Below are 19,896 nucleotides of genomic sequence, written 5' to 3' on the forward strand. Positions count from 1 at the left end.
AAACTATATTGGTTGCTAAGTAGATGAGGTTTAATATAGTTGGAATGACTGAACAGTTAAATAGGTGGATAATTTAAATGGTTAAATTATTTAGGTAGATAGTTGACGATAACTGACAGTTGGAATGGCTTTAATGTTTGCTAGCAGTTATGCTAACTATGTTAACAAAGATAATAATATTAACAAAGTTACTATGCTAACTAGCATGCTAACACGCTAGCATGCAAACTATGTCAACCACGTTACTTAGCTAACTTAGCTAATCATTTTTAGCAGTTTTGCTAACTATGCTAACTAGCAGGTTAACATGCTAGCATGCTAACCATGTGACTTAGCTAACTTAGCTAATCATTTTAAGTAGTTTTGCTAAAAATGTTAACTAGTATGTTAGCATGCTAACTATGCTAACCACATTACTTAGCTAACATAGCTAATCGTTTTTAGCAGTTTTGTTAAAAATACTAACTAGCATGCTAACATGCTAGCATGCTAACTATCCTAACCACGTTACTTAGCTGACTTAGCTAATCGTTTTTAGCAGTTTTGCTAAAAATGCTAACTAGCATGCTAACATGCTAGCATGCTAACTATGCTAACCACGTTACTTAGCTGACTTAGCTAATCGTTTTTAGCAGTTTTGCTAAAAATGCTAACTAGCATGTTAACATGCTAGCATGCTAACTATGCTAACCATGTTACTTAGCTAACTTAGCTACAGTAGGTAGGAGTCATAGTTGATGACAAGTAACAGTTACAATGGCTAAACAGTTAAAAAGTTCAGTAGTTTAAAGGGTTAAATTGTTTAACAGTAAAATATTATAGTGAGGACTTTTATTTTGAAACAGTTTTTGGCAGAGGAAGCAGTTGAACAGGATGTGTAGTCTTAATAGGGCCAGTTTGTATGCTTAAAGCCTGAGACTGGCAGTTGATCCAGGTGGCCCGAACACCTGCCATAGGATTCTAATTGCTTAACGGCTCTATTGTGATGTCATCAGCCCATGTTAAGTCTATGGGGAAATTTTGACTAGTTTTTAATTAATAGTTTAAAAAGTATAAAAGTTACAAAGCTGAAAAATACATAGCACCCATGTCCCAAGTAAGACCTACGTAACATAGTTTGAATGAAGTTTCTACGTTAAACGGTTGAAGCTGCATTAAATGCGTTAGAAGAAGAAGAAGAATAAGAAGCCTAGGAAGAACAGTACAGTGCATTTTCATGCACTGTAACTAGAAAAGCATTTCCTGAAGGAAATACAGTGCATGAAAATGCAAAAATATGATGTAAAATATCATACAGAGTAAAAACAAACTATATTGGTTGCTAAGTAGATGAGGTTTAATATAGTTGGAATGACTGAACAGTTAAATAGGTGGATAGTTTAAATGGTTAAATTATTTAGGTAGATAGTTGACGATAACTGACAGTTGGAATGGCTCTAATGTTTGCTAGCAGTTATGCTAACTATGTTAACAAAGATAATAATGTTAACAAAGTTACTATGCTAACTAGCATGCTAGCATGCTAGCATGCTAACTATGCTAACCATGTTACTTAGCTAATCGTTTTTAGTAGTTTTGCTAAAAATGCTAACTAGCATGCTAACATGCTAGCGCTAGCATGCTAACTATGCTAACCATGTGACTTAGCTAACTTAGCTAATCATTTTAAGTAGTTTTGTTAAAAATGCTAATTAGCATGCTAACATGCTAGCATGCTAACTATGCTAACCATGTGACTTAGCTAACTTAGCTAATCATTTTAAGCAGTTTTGCTAAAAATGCTAACTAGCATGCTAACATGCTAGCATGCTAAGTATGCCAACCATGTTACTTAGCTAACTTAGCTAACTAGCTACAGTGGGTAGGAGTCATAGTTGATGACAAGTAACAGTTACAATGGCTGAACAGTTAAAAAGTTCAGTAGTTTAAAGGGTTGAATTGTTTAACAGTGAAATATTGTAGTGAGGACTTTTATTTTGAAACAGGTTTTGGCAGAGGAAGCAGTTGAACAGGATGTGTAGTCTTAATAGGGCCAGTTTGTATGCTTAAAGCCTGAGACTGGCAGTTGGTCCAGGTGGCCCGAACACCTGCCATAGGATTCTAATTGCTTAACGGCCGTATTGTGATGTCATAATCATAATGTTAAGTCAATGGGGAAATTTTGATTCGTTTTTAATTAATAGTTTAAAAAGTATAAAAGTTACAAAGGTGAAAAATACAAAGCCCACATGTCATAAGTAAGACCTACGTAACATAGTTTGAATGAAGTTTCTACGTTAAACGGTTGAAGCTGCATTAAGTGCGTTAGAAGAAGAATAATAAGAAGAAGAAGCCTAGGAAGAACAGTACAGTGCATTTCCATGCACTGTAATAAGAAGCCTAGGAAGAACAGTACAGTGCATTTTCATGCCCTGTAATAAGCAGAAGAATAAGAAGCCTAGGAAGAACAGTACAGTGCATTTTCATGCCCTGTAATAAGAAGAAGCCTAGGAAGAACAGTACAGTGCATTTTCATGCACTGTAATTAAATTAATTGGGCCAGTGTGGGCCAGTGTGTTGGTGTGGGAGAGTGAGACTGATTGATGTGCAAGTTATTGTGTGTGTTAAACATTTGGATAAATTAAAGAAAGATGTTTTCTACCAAAGAATATCCTGTTTTTATCTTTTTAAAAAACAAGATGGTGGACACATTTTTCACACTTTTTTTTTGGGGGGGGGGGGGGGGTACCAGAACAACCAGTTTTACCAGAGACTTTCTAATGAGGAGATACAGCACTCAACAAATCCTCCATAGTAATGCGTGGGGTTAGTTTGTAATGCCAATATGGCAGTTGTCTACACATATCACAACCCTTCCGCGGCAAAACGTCAACATGTGAATACATTGAGCCAATCATGTGGTGTGTTGTGAATACATTGAGCCAATCATGTGGTGTGCTTCGTGCATTTCTGCTGAAATAGATGCCCGATAAGTGCCCAAAAAGCATTGCAATATGGCTGCCGAGTGGAGGTACTTGCCTAAAAGGACTTTGGTCCTAGCTCGAGTTGCTGCAGCCAGCAGCTACTGTAAGGCAGCCATGGTCATGCTCCCAGTGTATTGCGCTGTAGCTGCAGCAACTCGAGCTAGGTAAAACCGATTGTTTCAGTTTTGTTCATACTGACAGTACTCGGTGACGTTGAAAAATGGAGATCTATGTGAAAAATCACCGGAGTTCTCCTTTAAGTGGGAAGTAGAGGGCCCTTGAAAAGTGGAATACGGGGGGCACAACATTTTCACCAGGCATTAGTAATAACTCAGGTAATCCGCACATAAAAAATCCAAACAAGTCCATAAGTAGAGTAATGTGTAATGAAGTGGAATAACACAGTGAAAAAGTATTGAACATGCTAAGAAAAAGCACTAGGGCAAGGAAAGGGAAGGAACGAGCTGGAATCCGTAAGTAGTTAGAGAGTCTTTCTATCTGTGCAAGCTTGGTTAGTAGCCTACATATTGATGGGCTATAAAAAGGTTTTTCATTACCAAGGTGTCACACAAGAAACATTTCATGATGGATAAAAGTAAAAAGCTCTCCCAAGACCTTTACAACCTTATTGTTGCAAAACATATCAATGAAACTGGTTACAGATGCACTTCAAAACTTCAGAATCATCCAGCAAGCAGCATGGGAGCCATTATCTGCAAGTGGAAGGAACATCACTGCATCATCAACCGGCCATGCTCAGGATCTCCTCACAATATTTCTGACCAGGGAGTCAGAAGGATAGTCAATTTCAAGAGCCAAGGACCACTCGGAGAAAGCTCCAGAAAGACTTGAAGGCAGCCAATTCAATTAAATTCAATTAAACAGTTCTGGAAGTAACTAAAGATCAGGATTCACAAGAGGGACCCCTGGAATCTGTTTAGAACAATGGGCCAAAATCACACCTGATACTGCGACTAATAAGTTTTGTCATTCAGGAAATGTCTTGAAGCTGTCATAACAAACAAAGGCTTTTCCACAAAGTATTGAAGAAATTTCAGTAGGCACGTTCAATACTTTTTTCCATTCCACTTTATTACACATAACTCTTATGTTTGGATTTTTTACATGTGTGTTAATATAATGTGTGGTGACTCACTCGAAGTTTGGCTAATTACTGGGAAAAAAATTAAGCGTTCAATACTTATTTCCACCATAGGCCTATATTTATTTTACCTGAATATTTTAATTTCCAAATTAAATGTCAAAATGAATGTCAGACGAAATTGAAAGTTTGACTGACTGGATTTGTATACAAAACATAGTGAAAACTGTCTAAGGTCACTCTCACTCTCCCTTGCTAGAGCTAAATGGTTTAGTCCGCCTGCACGATTCATAAGGTAGGCCTATCTTTTGTTTATTTAGTTGAGCATCGCTAGTAGGCTAGTGGCCCGCTAATTGTTGAAAGCCAAGTCAGGTTACCAAAAACAAAGGCCAAAACAGGAAAAAGAGTTGTTTCCCCTCATCAAAACGAGGGGAAACAACTGCTAATAAACTTCTTAACAAAGAAAGGTGAGCACAAACGTCAAAACACGAAATCCCATGGTGTTTGCTTAAATATCTCCGCAATCATTAGTGCTAAAACGAACTGAGACAACCCATTGAAATAGCGAAAATACACTTTAGAAAATACACTTTCATAAGTTAGGCTACACATGTAACCTGAATGATGCATCTCGTGATCCAGCTCCATCTCCATCACTTTCAGAAAGACTGCATGCTTGATTCAGTCCTGTTGTAGGCTACATGCTGATCATTATCACTAGGCTAGTGGTTTAGGGTGCGTTTTTTCCCCTCTCCCTTTCTGTTTTTCTGTTTCGGTTCATTTCGTTTTTTTTTTTACTCAAGTAGGCTAACGGATGGTATTTTTTGATGTAGCGAAGTACAATACTTCACTCAAAATGTAATCAAGTAAAATTTAAAATACCGATTTTATAAACTACTTAAAAAATACAAAATGCACAGAAAAACTACTCAATACAGTAACGTGAGTAAATGTATTTCGTTACTTTCCACCTCTGGTCTCTAGGCAGTACTAAGCAGCAGTCTCAGTAAACGCTGAACAGCAACCAAACTGCCCTGCCAGCCTTTCCTCAAAGCAGGCCTTTTTCACATCCCCAGAAAAGCAGCTTGGCACAACAAGCACCTTAATGCTTCCAAGCTTCCATGAGGTTTTGCATTCAGTTCATTTCGGAGGCAGTGGAGTCAAACTGTGTATGAAATGGCAGCAGAAGAATCTGTTTGGCCTTTGTGGCACAACTGCATTCCAAGCATGTCAGCTCCTCTGCAGTGCACTGCAGGCAAACCACTGGGCTGCTACCATTACGCTTTGTGCACACATTTGGATGCCAAACCTCCTTCCCATCAGACAACTCAATTCAGGAGCTGTTGTGACCACTACAGTGCATTGACAAAGCATTGAAACGGAGCAGAGCCCCATGCTTTCCTGTCATAAAAATATCAATACTAAAGGGAAAGCAAATGGAAGAAAACATACACAGCTGTAAGCCAAGTTTTCACTTGAGCTACTATCGAGCAGCGTGGGGGAGACAGGACAGTCTGTACCTGACATGGCCAGGTAATTGATGTCATGTCCAGCGGCTTTAGAGTAGGAGCCTGTCTGTCCGTAGCCGGTGAGCCGGGCGTAGATCAGCCGCGGATTCTCCTTCAGCAGCTCCTCAGGACTCAGACCCAGCTTCTCCATCACCCCTTTCCAGAAGCAAAACACAAATAGTATAAGTACATATACTCTTTTGATCCCTATATAAGTATAAGTACATATACTCTTTTGATCCCTATATAAGTATAAGTATATATACTCTTTTGATCCCTATATAAGTATAAGTACATATACTCTTTTGATCCCTATATAAGTATAAGTATATATACTCTTTTGATCCCTATATAAGTATAAGTATAAGTACAACCCCAAAACAGAAAAAGTTGGGACGTTGTGTAAAATGTGAATAAAAACAGAATGCAATAATGAATAATGTCATTTTAATGCTTCTTAACATGAAATTGTGACGTATTTAGGGAGTTCATCATCTACAGGACATAATATTATTAAAACATTCAGAGAATCCAGAGAAATCTTTGCAAACAAGGGAAATAGCTGAAAAACAAATTGGATGGCCGTGGTCTTTTGGACCTCAGATGGCACTGCATCAACACCAGACCAGTCCTTGTATTAGTTCAGGACAATCTCTGATAACCATTGTCTATGTGCCCAGTTTGATACTCAATTCCAAAACTACAGCCAAAATTGTAACAGCTAAAATTTCAGGAATATTCAGGAAAACAATGCCAAAATGCACATACTTGTCCAGGTGCTAAGATGGCATGTCTGGCAAGGCACAATCAATTCAGAATGATGAATACAGGTTTTGATCAACATACTGCCATCCTGGCAATGCTTTTTTCCAGGGACGATCTAGAATATTTCAGGAAAATTTCAGGAATATTCAGGAAAACAATGCCAAAATGCACATACTTAAATAATATTTCTCCATAGAGGAAGAGTCCAGGTGCTAAGATGGCATGTCTGTAGTCCAGATTTGTCAAATTAGGTGCATAATGGAATGAAAAGCATGACTAAAGAATACCCCAAATGGTCATCTCAGTTCCTAAACATTTACAAAATTGTGTTAAATGAAGAGGTGAAGCAGCACAGTGGTAAACATGCTCCCGTCCCAACTTTTTTTGGAACATGTTGCTGGCATTTCAATATGAACGTATACTTTCCATGAAATAGTCCAAATTTTCATTTTCAACATGATATGTTGTCTATGTCCTTTTTGCTGCTAAATATGGGTTTACAATACTTTTATATGATGACATTCTGTTTTTATTTACATTTTACACAACGTCCCAACTTTTTCTGTTTTGGGGTTGTACATATACTCTTTTGATCCCTATATAAGTATAAGTATATATACTCTTTTGATCCCGTGAGGGAAATTTGGTCTCCGCATTTATCCCAATCCGTGAATTAGTGAAACACACTCAGCACACAGTGAACACACAGTGAACACACAGTGAGGTGAAGCACACACTAATCCCGGCGCAGTGAGCTGCCTGCAACAACAGTGGCGCTCGGGGAGCAGTGAGGGGTTAGGTGCCTTGATCAAGGACACTTTAGCCGTGCCTACTGGTCGGGGTTTTGTGCCGGCAACCCTCCGGTTACAAGTCCGAAGTGCTAACCAGTAGGCCACGGTTGCCCCAAATAAATGAGTGAATAGGATGACAAGCGAATTAAAGCATTGAACAAACCGGTGAATGAATGAACAAACAAATGAAATGAGGCTGTGAATCTCAGTAGGCCTGCAGAGCTCAAGGGTGTCAAAACTAATTGGCGCCGTTTGCAGTTCGGGTGTCAGAAAACCAGCGGTAGATTCCGTTCCAGATTCAAAGTGACTGTAGATAACACTGCAAAGCTCATGGTGCCAGCTGTGCCAATTTGTTTTTAATTGGGCAATGCATTTGTTTAAGTGGAAGCAACGGTTTGCGTGAAGCCAGGAATTAAAACTGCTATTGCCCCAGGTGCAAGTCATTGATCTTTTTAGAAGAGACGGCAGACAGTATTTATGGCCATCCCAAAACAGCATCATTTTTCATTTACTTGCAAACCATATAAGTCATTCCAGGGGGAATTGAAGAAAACAGCCGTTCTCTTTGACTAGATTTATCAGATTTGTTGAACAAACTTGCATGCCGACCGTGCCCATTAGGGTTTAAATGAAGACGGACGAGACTTTAAAACAAGGTTTTTTGAATATAGGCACAGAACTAGCAAAAGTTGAAAACCATGGTCTTCAAAATTAACCATAATGCATGAGTGCCATATCTAGTAGTCAGATAAGAATATTCAACCTAATTCGTTCACAATGACCCCTCTGGCCATGCCCAAAATGTTACTGGTATCTTATGTATATGTTAGCACTTCCTAGATTTAGCCTATTCAACCAAGACATATGAACCTAAAACTCAAATATGCAGGTTCAGAAATAATGTCCATCTACCAGGCCATATCTGACCCCATAGCTCTGATCTGCACTGATGTTCCTCCTGTTTCCAGAATGTCATGTGCACATACTTAAGACTTATTAGCACCAGAAATCTTCACGGGACCTTATTACAGTGCATGAAAATGCACTGTTCTGTTATCCGAAGTCTTCTTCTTATTATTCTTATTCTTCCCACCAAATTTCTGCGTCTAATTCAGCTTTAACCGTTTAACGTAGAAAGTTTGTTCAAACTTTGTAACGTAGGTCTTGAAAAGGACACGTGGGGAATGTATTTTTCCCTCTTGTAAACTTTATACTTTTTGAGATATTAATAAAAAAACAAGCTTATTTTTCCCCATAGACTTCGCATTAGCACTATGACATCACAATGGACTAATTAACTTGATTTGCACCTGTATCAACTTCCAGCTGCTCACTACTAGGACCCATCAAAGGGCCAGTTAAACTGATTGCACCTGTATCAACTGCTTTCTGCTTAACTAGGCCAACTCTCTCTGTGTCTCTCCCTTCTACAAGGATATAAGGCACATTCCATCCAACTTTCTATCCATTCATCCTCTTCAAACCATTCACTCATCCACCCATTAAACTATACATCAACATCCATTAAACAATCTGCCTATCAACATCCATTCAACTTTCTGTCTATCAACATCCATTACACTATCTACATTCAACTTTTAAACTATATACTCTGTCTCAGGCTTTAAGCATACAATCTGGCTCTCTTACGACTACTATTTCCTCTGCCCACAACTGTTTCAAAATAAATGTCCTCACTACAATAATTCACTATTAAATAATGTAACTATTTAAACTAATCAACTATTTAACTGTTCAGCCATTTCAACTGTCAGTTGTTATCAACTATGACTCCTGCCAACTGTTTCCAAATAAAAGTTTGTTTGCATTTTATGTTAATATACAGTATGTTTATATTTTCATGCACTGGTAATTTCCTCGAAATTACATTTTCTAGTTGCAGAATAGAGTTTTAGGTTGTCATGTCTTGGTTAAATAGCCTGCACATTCTACATCTAGGGAGTAATGCTGCATACCTGCACCAAAGTTCCTCAAAAATACAATACCACAAGCTGTATGAAAAACATATGCTCCATCACAAGACACCAACAGAAACATGGAACCAAGCTACAGATCTGAGATCAAATGGGTGTTGTGACACTCCAGCTTTACCGTGCTGGGTTCAGCACTAGCCCTCAGGGTCTGTTGGTTTTAGGCTACTCTTTTGTGTTTGTCTCTCGGCCAGCAGGGGGAGCTCTAGGGTCCTGATGACGTGGCTAATTGGTGGCGTAATTGAATAAAATAATTGTTCTCCCGCCTGGTGAATAAGGGGAATTAGGAGCCGGATAAAACCTGAACCTCCCAGTCCGCGAGGGACCTCTTGCTGGCTTGCTTGCTCAACATCACACTTGCGGCTGCGCTCCCCACTGACACATCTTTTTGCTTTTTCATTTCATTATGCTGACATACACCACAGTTTTACTTTGGAATACATTTACTGACTTCTGTACATAGTTTATTTAATAAAGCTATTTTTGCGTTTAATATACTCCGGTGTGACAGTTTTGTATTGCATGCTGCCACAGGTGCCTAAAACATTTTTAGGCCCTATCTTAACGATCTGAAACGCAAGTATCAAACGCAAGTAGCTTTGTGGGCGTATCTCGGGCACTGTTGCTTTTATACCAGCGGGATAAATGACTCTTGCGCCCGACGCAAATCTAAAATGGGGTCTGAAGTAACTACATTATTCATAGGTGGGGTTTGGGCGTAACATGCTATTAACCAATCAGAGGGTCATCTCACATTCCCTTTAAAAGAAGGTGCGCTTGTTCCATGGCGGATTGCTATTATAATGGCCAGAAGCACGCCAGGAGCGGTTCACAGTCGAGAAATGTCACAAAGACATACTTTCCGACTTTTTGGGCTCACTCCCACTGAATCACGAGGTTATGAATGCATGGTGATATTTTTGCAATGTAGTCTAACATTAGACCAAGATTAATTTGCTTTACTATACCTCACGATGCAGCTCTTCTGTCAGATAAGCTCTCCTCTCCCATGCTGCTGCTGTGGCATTTGGGTTAAATGGCATCGGCATGCAGTTCAACATCACGTCTCCTTAAGTCCTCTAATATTTCCTTATCAACACATCCATGATTAATGGAAATGTTGTGTAAAACACAACATGCCACAAAGAATGCTGCAACGTTTTGCAAACTGTATTGTAAAGCGCCTCCTGACCTATCCAAACACCTGAAACGCATCTTCAGTATGCCCAATGTTCAATTACACTGCATGTTTCTGTGTGTTTTTCGATTAAATAGCATTGCCAGGAGATGGCAGACATCTGTCACAGCCTGACAGGTCAGGCGTAGTTTACGCCTACATTCCTCCTCACTGAGGGAGATAGGTCTGTCTGGGCCAGCAGACCCTCTCTCTCCCACGTCTAATTCTCTGTCCCAAGACGTACTCCATTTTACTGTGCAATAGAAAAATTATGAGCAAGCGAACTTAACCGCATTGTGCATGCGCTGCATTATTGCCAAGCATGCACCCTTAAAATAGCATCTGAATAACACGCCTCTGACTTTAGACTAGGTTTTTTTTCTGGTCTGTGGCAGAATTTTTTTCTGAAAATGCTAGATTGCGCCAGAACACGCCTCCTCTTTTCGCTAAACCGCCCCCAGGAGTGCAAGTTCATTCTCTAATTTACCAACATGCGTCTGTGGAGGGAAAAGCCCACTGTGCCTTGGATGCAAAATAGAAATTTCAAAAGCGCCAGTGTACAAAGTCAATTGCACTTGAGTGCAAGATAGAGCCCTAGGTGTGATTTGCTCAGCAGGTGAGGAGTTAATCTGAACAAATGCAGGTGGTTATTCTTATTCGACCAAGACCGTTTCTTGAAAAAATGGTCTGATTCTGAGATGGGAAATGTCCAGCAGGAGGCCTATTTTAAAGAAAGATCACTCAACAAAGTCAACAAAGTCCTTAAAAAACCTAATCCAGGCCAAAACGGTTTATATTCTCAATACATTTACTATCACAAATGTATGCAACCATTGTGATGCAATTACTGGACCCTTTCCTAATTCCCCTAAATTAGACTTTGACAACGACAAACTGAAAACATGCTTTTAAGGAGTCAAGCTTAAAATTCAGTGAGTAGCGATAACATCTAAATTGTACACAGAATGCCTGCTTAATGAAGTAACAAAATCCCCTTTGCATTATTGTTTTGTTGATGTCAAACTTAAATTTCAAGATAAGAAAAGCAGGCTGTTGTCCTTGTTTGTAAAACATTATACAGTTTCCCACTGATTAAACAATTGGCACTGATTGGCTGCAAAACAAAGCTCCCATATAGAAAAATGCAATGCAATTATGCCTATTTGAGCTGCTCTCAGTAACAAGTTCTGGCCTAGCTGTATTCACTGTCAGAAAACAATGTCAGAAAAATTCTTCAGATGTACCAAAAGTAATAAAATCATAACCAAAATCAAAAATACTATGGGTTCTGTGTTTGTTTAGTTATTGCAAAGCAAAGTATACAGATATGTATTCTGTGTCCTGTATATCAGGGTAACAGTAGTAAGATTAAAAGGGGAAGATAGGTCTATGTAAGTGATGTAATAGCAATTTGAATTTATGGTGGTGCGGTGTATTCATTGCTCAGTTAAACCATGCTTAAAGGGGAACTATGCAGGTTTTTTAGCTTAATTTACCTTATCATAGATAGATAGATACTTTATTGGTCCCCAAGGGACTTAACTGTCTGACTGTTATCTTAACAGCTTTGGAGTCATTGGAATGGTTATATGACTTTTTCTGGGGTTAACGGTGGCCGTCTCGCTTCCCCCTAGCGCAGGGGTGGGCAAGCTATGGCCCGCGGGCCGATTCTGGCCCACGACGCCACACACTTTAATCCGGCCCACCCCCCATTTGGCTGCACGCTATTTTGCCCTGCAATAGACGACGTTGCTGTTATCTTCACTGCAAAGTGCAAACTGCTTTTAACTCTTCTTAGGGAACACTTACAATGTCAAAACAGCCTGTTACATAAGGATGATGCGTTTTGAGTCCTCTCCATTGCAGTGCACCATTTATAAATGAGTTAAACAACATAAAATGTGCAGTATTTCTTAAACAAAATTACTTTGTCATTATTATCATTTAAATTATATAAAACAGTTTTTTTGTTGGGGGTTGCGGGGGTTTTGTTGGGGTCTTGCTGGGTTTTTTTGTTGGAGTCTGCGGCCCGCCAGATAATTTTCAAACCCCAATGTGGCCCTTGAGCCAAAAAGTTTGCCCACCCCTGCCCTAATGACCTGTGACCTGTAAAAACAGCCTTGCAACTTTGGGCCGGCGGGCCGCTGGCCTCAGAGACAGAAAGTCTTGCGGTCTCGCAATATAACGAATTGTTTTACTGCACTACACACATACACGCCAGGCACCGTCTAGAACAAGGAAGCAATGGAGTTTCTCAGCCATTCGTCATGGCAGGGCCAGTGAAAACAAGCAGAAAGCGAGTAAACCGTTGTCGGAGAAACAGGGAAAGAGGAAACTGCAGACTGACCAATTGAGGAGTGTCGTAAACTATATACTCTGAAGCTGTAGGGGGAGCTCTGCAGAGATACCTGTGAGAAAACAGCGAAGAAATTGCCAAAACTGCATAGGGGGGCTTTAATGGGATGGCAGATTTCAACATTTAATTGGTGCTCAAATACATATTTGTTAGCATTTACCTTATGAAATGTGAATAATTGGGCTAATTATTGAACAAGCATTAAAACATATAGCTGCAGGTAGTGATGACAGCTATATGTTGTATAGCTGTCATCACTACTTAACTCCGATTCTGGAACTTATGGCATTTTGTCATCTAACAAATCATTCACATATGATGCATGCGTCAAATGCACACATGAAATGTGTGTGCAAAATTAACATGTTTTTGACATTAAAAGCTCTAAATTCAAGGTTCCTGATGGTGGCACTGTAACATAGAAGATCTATGCCATTAAGGTAGCCTAAAGCAGAAATCATTCTGTGTGGTTTGAACATCATGCATAACTACGACAACTCTGCTGTGTTTTCGCATACTACATTAACTACAGAAAAGACTTTAAGCACATTTAAAAACAACCTAGTTTATCCTACAGTGTACAGGGAGCCAGTGAAGGGAGGCTAGAGTAGGGGAGATGTGTCAAACCGTCATCATTTCATTCCCACTAATGACATGTGTCTGAACCAGCCGGCTCAGTCCAGTTTCCCCCTTGTAAGGCTCAGCCTCCTCTAAAATGTCACAAAAGTATTACAATAAAATATATCTTCTGTAAATGGCCACTGTTAACATTCATATTGACATGATAATTTGATTTTTTTGCTTACTACATAAATTCATTATTTGTTGTTTCATAGTTTTGATTACAGATTAGATAGAGATTGATTAGAGTTTACAATTGTATGCTTGCCGATACTGAGATAGAGACAGATGGGTCTATATTATCACAAAAATAACTATAGGCTAGAATAAAATACCAGTACAAGGAAATGGACAGCAGGTTTTATTTTCTTCTATTTTGTGGTTGGTACAATAAGCTTAAAAAGACATAATTGTATACAACACATAATAGCAGCCTATTTAAAAATTAAAGAAAACTTTCTGTGTCAAACCAGCTGCGACACTGCCACTGTCTCCTCATACCTGATTCCAGGAGGTGAACAACATACTTGGGTCCATTGTAGCACTTACCATGACGAAAAGGCTCAATGAGCACATCAGACTCCACACAAAGTCTCTTGAGTACAGCCACGCCACGTGGATGCTTCAGGTTAAGCGCCACAGACTGTTTGCCCCTGGCCTGAGTGTCCATGGCCATGGCGACCTTTGTCTTGTCTACACGAATCACCCTGGCCCCAAAGTCTGCCAGGATCATGCCACAGAAAGGGGCTGGGGCCAACCCTGCCAGTTCAATCACACGCACACCAGCTAACGCCATGTCAAATCTGTGGGTGAAGAAAGAGAGGAACGGTGGTTCAGTTTTCAAGAGGCTGTTATGTCAACCTATGGTTTCACTGTATGATGGGACACTCAAAGTCCAGAAGTCAACAATGTGCCGATAGAGGACAAAGCGAACTCCTAGTAAGCTACACTCTCCCACTAACCTGAGCACAAAATAACTTGACAGCTGAACGATTGTACATGTTACGATGTTTTACTCAAATGTGACTGAATATAAAGTTCAATCTATGTTTAGATGTGTCTTGAACAGCTAAGGTATATCATCTGAAGCACTACTAAAATTGTGTCAGAGTTCATTTGCTAGTAGGCTAAAGGCGCAGGAATCGTGGTAGATTGCAAACTGGCGAACGTTACAAGAACAATCAAGAAAGTAGTCTAATAAAAAGAACAAGCACAACTCTATACAGCCTTTACATTATTTACTTGATGTGTGTGTGTGCACCAGTCGGTATGGTAAGTTGAGCTGAGCATTACATACCCAAGTTTACGCTCGTATCGGTTTGACTGAAACGCCTTCGACGCTTAGTGATGACATCATTATGAGTTGGGACTTGTAGTGTTTAGGGAAGTTGATGCTCCCTGAACTAGGCTATGGGATGAAGCCTTGAATTGACTTCCACCATGCTGTGGCTTTGGAAAAAGACACAAATTGGTAAGGAAGTTAAATATACAACTGTTGTGACCGCACTCCATCACACAACAACCATTTTTCTATCTATGCAAAGTGATGTGGGATCTATAATAATAAAGGCATACATACAACTAGAAATGCAATTCCAAGGAAATACCCGTGCATGAAAATGCCAAAAATATCATGTAGTTAAAACAGATAATGCAGAAATGGGTACTTAGGTGTTGCTAGGCTAGACATGGTGGTTGCATAGTTTAATGAAAGTTGATAGTTTAAAAGTAGACCGTTTAAAAGTTGAATGTAGATAGTTTAAAAATTGTTGATAGAGAGATAGTTTAAGGAATGATGATACACATAGTTTAATGAATGTTGATAGTTTAATAGATAGTTTAAAAGTTGAATGTAGATAGTTTAAAAGTTGTTGATAAACAGATAGTTTAATGTTGATATGCAAATAGTTTAATGGATGTTAATATAGTGGAGGGGTCTTAAGCAGATTTTCGCACAAATTCATCTAAAATCACCAAATTTGTCACAGATGTAGCTCAGGGGGGTATTCCAGAAAGCAGGTTTACTGGCTTAACTGGGTATGTTAACCCAGAGTTAGCGGTAAACCTGGGATTTCAGTTCCAGAAAGCTCAAAAATGATCAGGCTATGTAAGTAACTATGGTAACATAGGCTCTGAACTGAACTGGGTATGTAAACCCAGAGTAAACGGTAAACCTGGGATTTCAGTTCCAGAAAACTAAAAAATGATCAGGCTATGTAAGTAACTATGGTAACATAGGCTCTGAACTTAACCTGGTAGGGGGTAGGTTTTGTTCAGGTTATGTTAAATTACGTTCGGTTATTTTAGTGCATGTTCAATCAGGCCGCTATTTTTACACTTGTCACGCAATGGCGTTTCATTTTGACGAAGGTCCGATTGACAAAGAAGCACAAAATCATATAATATTCATCCGTGCAATTCGCCGTGAGAGGGCGATAAGACCACGACATCACATGATAGCCTATCCATTCTTTTCCAAACAAGTTTTTCAAGAGCGCTAGAGTTTTTCAGCTGAATCCTAAATATAGGCTACTTGAAAAGCATTCTCCATCCCTACATTACGCATGGTGGATTAGAATAGAATAAAATAAATATTTAATGTAGGCTAGCTAGCCTACACCATATGGACATTTGTGTTTGGCTCACCAGACAGATGGACAAACAACATCTCAGACACATTGAAGATATAGGCTAATTAAAACAAGTACAGTACAAAAAAGGGGAAACATAGCCTATAGAAAATTAATAAATAAGTTTAAATATAGCTGTACAGCTCAGCCGGGTATGCATGTTGTCACTAAGTTTGGTTAAGAATGCTGATGGCATTTGGGATAAAATATTTTTTAATAGGCTACACACGCTCTCCGACTGGGAGTTTTTGTAGCGTTGGAGACGCAGAGCCTATCGGCAAGCTGTCGGTCGGTGCGTAAAGTTTGGCTTGCGCTAAAGCAGTTCCTGCGCAACTTCATTCGTTTTCCTGGACACAAACCCACGAGGATCATTAACAGACCTCTCAAGTCTCACGCATTGAGCGTGAGACACACGCATTTCAATGACTCCACACGCTCACACGCCATACATGGCATTTCTCACTCCGAAAAATTATTAACATGCCCGCACAGAAATTTCTAAGGGCTATATTTTACAAACGTGTCACACAACGTTGCTGTCTGTGCGCTCATTCAGCTCAGAGCTGCTGTTCAGTTACTAACCTATCGGCCAATCAAAAAATAGGATTTCTCAACCAATCAGGAAATAGTTTTGTTTTGATGTGGGTCCGCAACGTGGAGACTGCTGGTCCGCGGAGTCGTGGAGTGAAATTAGGCCTGATAAATTTGCTGCGCAGTTGATCCCGCGGACCAACAAAAAAAGAAAACAAACGTTTCTGCTATCGATGTCATTAAACATGGAGCCATACAATAAAGTGTTGGTAGGCTATGAGCGTTCATTCAATGCAGGCGTCTGCGTGAGAGAAACTGAAACTAATCGATAACGTTGGTATCAAAGCTCCGCCTCAACCTGTTGAATGCTATTTAATTGTTTAACGACACTTAATAGAACAATGTTGATTTTTGGAACTTCCATAGAAACAGAGCAGAGATTGTATAGCACTGAGTAATGTATAGTCGAATTTGAATATAACGTGGCCAAAAGCTAGCCTTCTTTCTATCTGTTAAAGATCAACAGATCAGTGATTTACGCCTATCTATCTGCTCGCCAAAAAAGCTGGTATTGTGTTTCCTGAATCCTTACATTCAGGTATTCAAATTAAACTTCATTTAAAAACATGTATTTTTTTTCTCCATTTCCTACCAATGTATGATGCTTGCATGAGGGAAACAATAGCACCCATATAATTCTTGCTGTTTTGAGAAGTATTTCTTTTCTTATGCAAGCATAATGCAACCATGCAAAAGCAATGAAACTAATTATATCTTACATTAGTAAAGCAGTCCTCTGACGTGCATGTCACAAAACATTTAAGTGAAAGTGCATGTATAACAATATAGGCATAATAACAGTGTTGGGAACGTTACTTTAAAAAAGTAATTAGTTATAGTTACTCACTACTTGTTCCAAAAAGTAACTGAGTTAGTAACTGAATTACTCTATGATAAGAGTAACTCGTTACCAGGGAAAGTAACTATTTGCGTTACTGTTACAAAAAAAAAAAAAAGTTGCTATATGTCTCACTCCTTGCAAACTTCAAAACTTGAGAGCCCTGATCATTAAAGTGTAGTTTCACCAACTGGCAGGTCAGCATCACTTATTACATTTTCCAAATGTGCACCGAAATGTGTCCAATAGGCTACCCATGCCTTCCGACATTCACCCTTCCGATGATGGAGCGCAAAAGTTTAACTTGGCCCACAGCTGCAGGACCCGCGTTAAAATAGAAAATTACATTTGGGATTCTCAAAGAATTCTATGGCCCACTCAATCTGTGACAACTAGGCTAAGCATCATTCAAAGCAGTCAATACAATACGTGATGTCCAGTGAATTATTTAATTGTTCTTTTGACATTAAATAGGCTATCTTAAACATACGCATTTACACGGTCAGTTAGGCTATTCTCTGCCAAGCAAGGTCTCGGACGCAGGCGCTTAAGTATTGCTCTTTTTTTGTTATTACAGTTCTCTCCTCCTCGTAAGCCTCGACTACTCCGCCTCTAAAAAATACGGTGCTCAATTCCTTTCGCCGGTTTCACTCATGATTTCGACTCTCAATAGATGATGCCTTTATAAGTTCGCCGTGAACGCGCACAACTCTAGGTTATCTAACACAGGGTTGATTGAACTAACTGGTAACCGGTGTTTTGGAACCGACAGCTCGGGTTTAGTCGCCACAGGTTCAGACAACCCAGAGGTTAAGTTTTATCTCAGTGTTTGTTAAACCTCCTTTCTGGAATACCCCTCTGGTCATACTGAAATGATTTACCCTTGGGGCCAAGATGGCAGCCAAATCCAATATGGCCGCTGCCCCGAAAAGGGTTCCAGCTATAACTTTTGAACCACATGAGTTACAAATATAAACTTGATATCTTTGTTCAGCTTAATTCAGGGATGTCAAAGTCAAATACATTAGAGGGCCAAAAAAACAAATTTGCTACAAGCCGAGGGCCGGACTGGTTCAATGTTTATTAAAACATATTAAAATGACTGTACGTAACCTATTGAACCAAGACGTGTACTGTATTTTATTTAATGATTAAATGAATAATGACTGTGACTGAAGTGCGGGCAAAGTTTGCACAGAAATGTACGATTTGTCTTGTCTTCACCGTGGGATAGAGAGAAACGTAATTTCGATCTCTTTGTATGTCTGGAACATGTGAAGAAATTGACAATAAAGCTGACTTTGACTTTGACTTTGATCCTCACCGACCTTGTCATAAAACTTGTTTAAATGATCATACGATGCCTCCTTGCTGCTTTGTCGTCTACATCAGCCTTTCTCAAACTTCTTTGACCTGAGGCCCAGTCAAGGCATACTTTGGGGTCATAGGGCCCACCTACATGAACCCACCCCCTCCTCCCACCCTTCATCAAATTATCATAATGATATCACAATTATTATTATTTTTATTGCTATACATGCACTTCAAAACAGTCAATGTTTAAAGTGCTAAGATTGTTCACAAAAGTTTGTGAAAACATGCACATCAGAGTACTGCTTTACTAATGTAAAATATAATTAGGCCTACAATAGTTTCATTGTTTTTGCATTGTTGCATGATGCTTGCATGAGAAATACTTCTCAAAACAACAGCACTTATATGGGTGCTGTTGTTTTGGGATGTTTCCCTCGTGCAAGCATCATACACTGATAGAATATTTATATGCTAATTGCATTTAATTTGAATGCCTGAATGTAAGGATTCAGGAAACACAATACCAGCTTTTGTGAATGGTAAATGGCGGATCAGATCATGCATAAATCACTGATCTGGAGATCTTTAACTATCTTTAACTAAGACTAATTAATAGCTTTTGGCTGACTTTAATACTTAATGCCAAACAGTGTTTTATATAGTCTGTACCTTGACTTGAATAGCCTTCAAATAGGTTGAAACTTAGCTTTGCTACCAACGTGCACACGCATGCATTGAATAAACGCCCATACCACGACTTAATTATATGCCTCTATGTTTGATGACACCAAACAAGTATTTACTACTAATTGCAGAAATGTTTGTTTTCTTTTTCTGTCCGCGGCTCCTTGATCAATTGCGCAGCAAATTATCAGACGATGGCCCGGGGAATAATTTCACTCTGCAGACCATTGTCCACATTGCGGACCGTGGCCCATAGTTTGACAAATGGTGACCTGCATGCTGCCATATTAAGGCATTTTTACGGTGTGTTTAGCTGTGTTAACGCGTGGAAGGCTGTGTAGAAATCTGACACCCTATTCAACGAAGTTAAACTGAAAGAGCGTGCCGTTTACAGACACCAGAATGAACGAGTTCGTAACGTTCATCAGGCAGTAGTAGGCTAATACAGTAGCCTACGTTCAGTTCACGTTCGCTCAAAATATGAACGAGTTCAATGAACGTGTTCAGGCACTACTCTGGGGAGGGGGGTAGCTGAAAGTTGACATCTGCCCTGACTGAATACTGA

The 19,896-nt window shown here is 39.4% G+C and overlaps 1 protein-coding gene across 3 annotated transcripts in view; it reads right to left on the minus strand.

Moving 5' to 3' along the window:
- amacr (alpha-methylacyl-CoA racemase) overlaps positions 1 to 19,896 on the minus strand; it is a 45,089-nt gene that overhangs the window by 23,806 nt on the left and 1,387 nt on the right. The window contains exons 1-3 of one of the 3 annotated variants that reach the window (XM_042059846.1): positions 14,517 to 14,551; positions 13,824 to 14,077; positions 5,586 to 5,729 (exon numbers count right to left, since the gene is read on the minus strand). In XM_042059846.1, coding sequence (XP_041915780.1) covers positions 5,586 to 5,729; positions 13,824 to 14,070 — 391 coding nt within the window. In that variant the 5' untranslated portion in view covers positions 14,071 to 14,077; positions 14,517 to 14,551. Of the gene's footprint in view, positions 1 to 5,585; positions 5,730 to 13,823; positions 14,078 to 14,507; positions 14,552 to 14,571; positions 14,724 to 19,896 lie in introns of those variants that run through there. The other 2 variants (XM_042059847.1, XM_042059845.1) reach the window with 2 other exon arrangements.

The sequence above is a fragment of the Alosa sapidissima genome, chromosome 13 (genome assembly GCF_018492685.1).
Source record: "Alosa sapidissima isolate fAloSap1 chromosome 13, fAloSap1.pri, whole genome shotgun sequence".
Lineage (NCBI taxonomy): Eukaryota > Metazoa > Chordata > Actinopteri > Clupeiformes > Clupeidae > Alosa > Alosa sapidissima.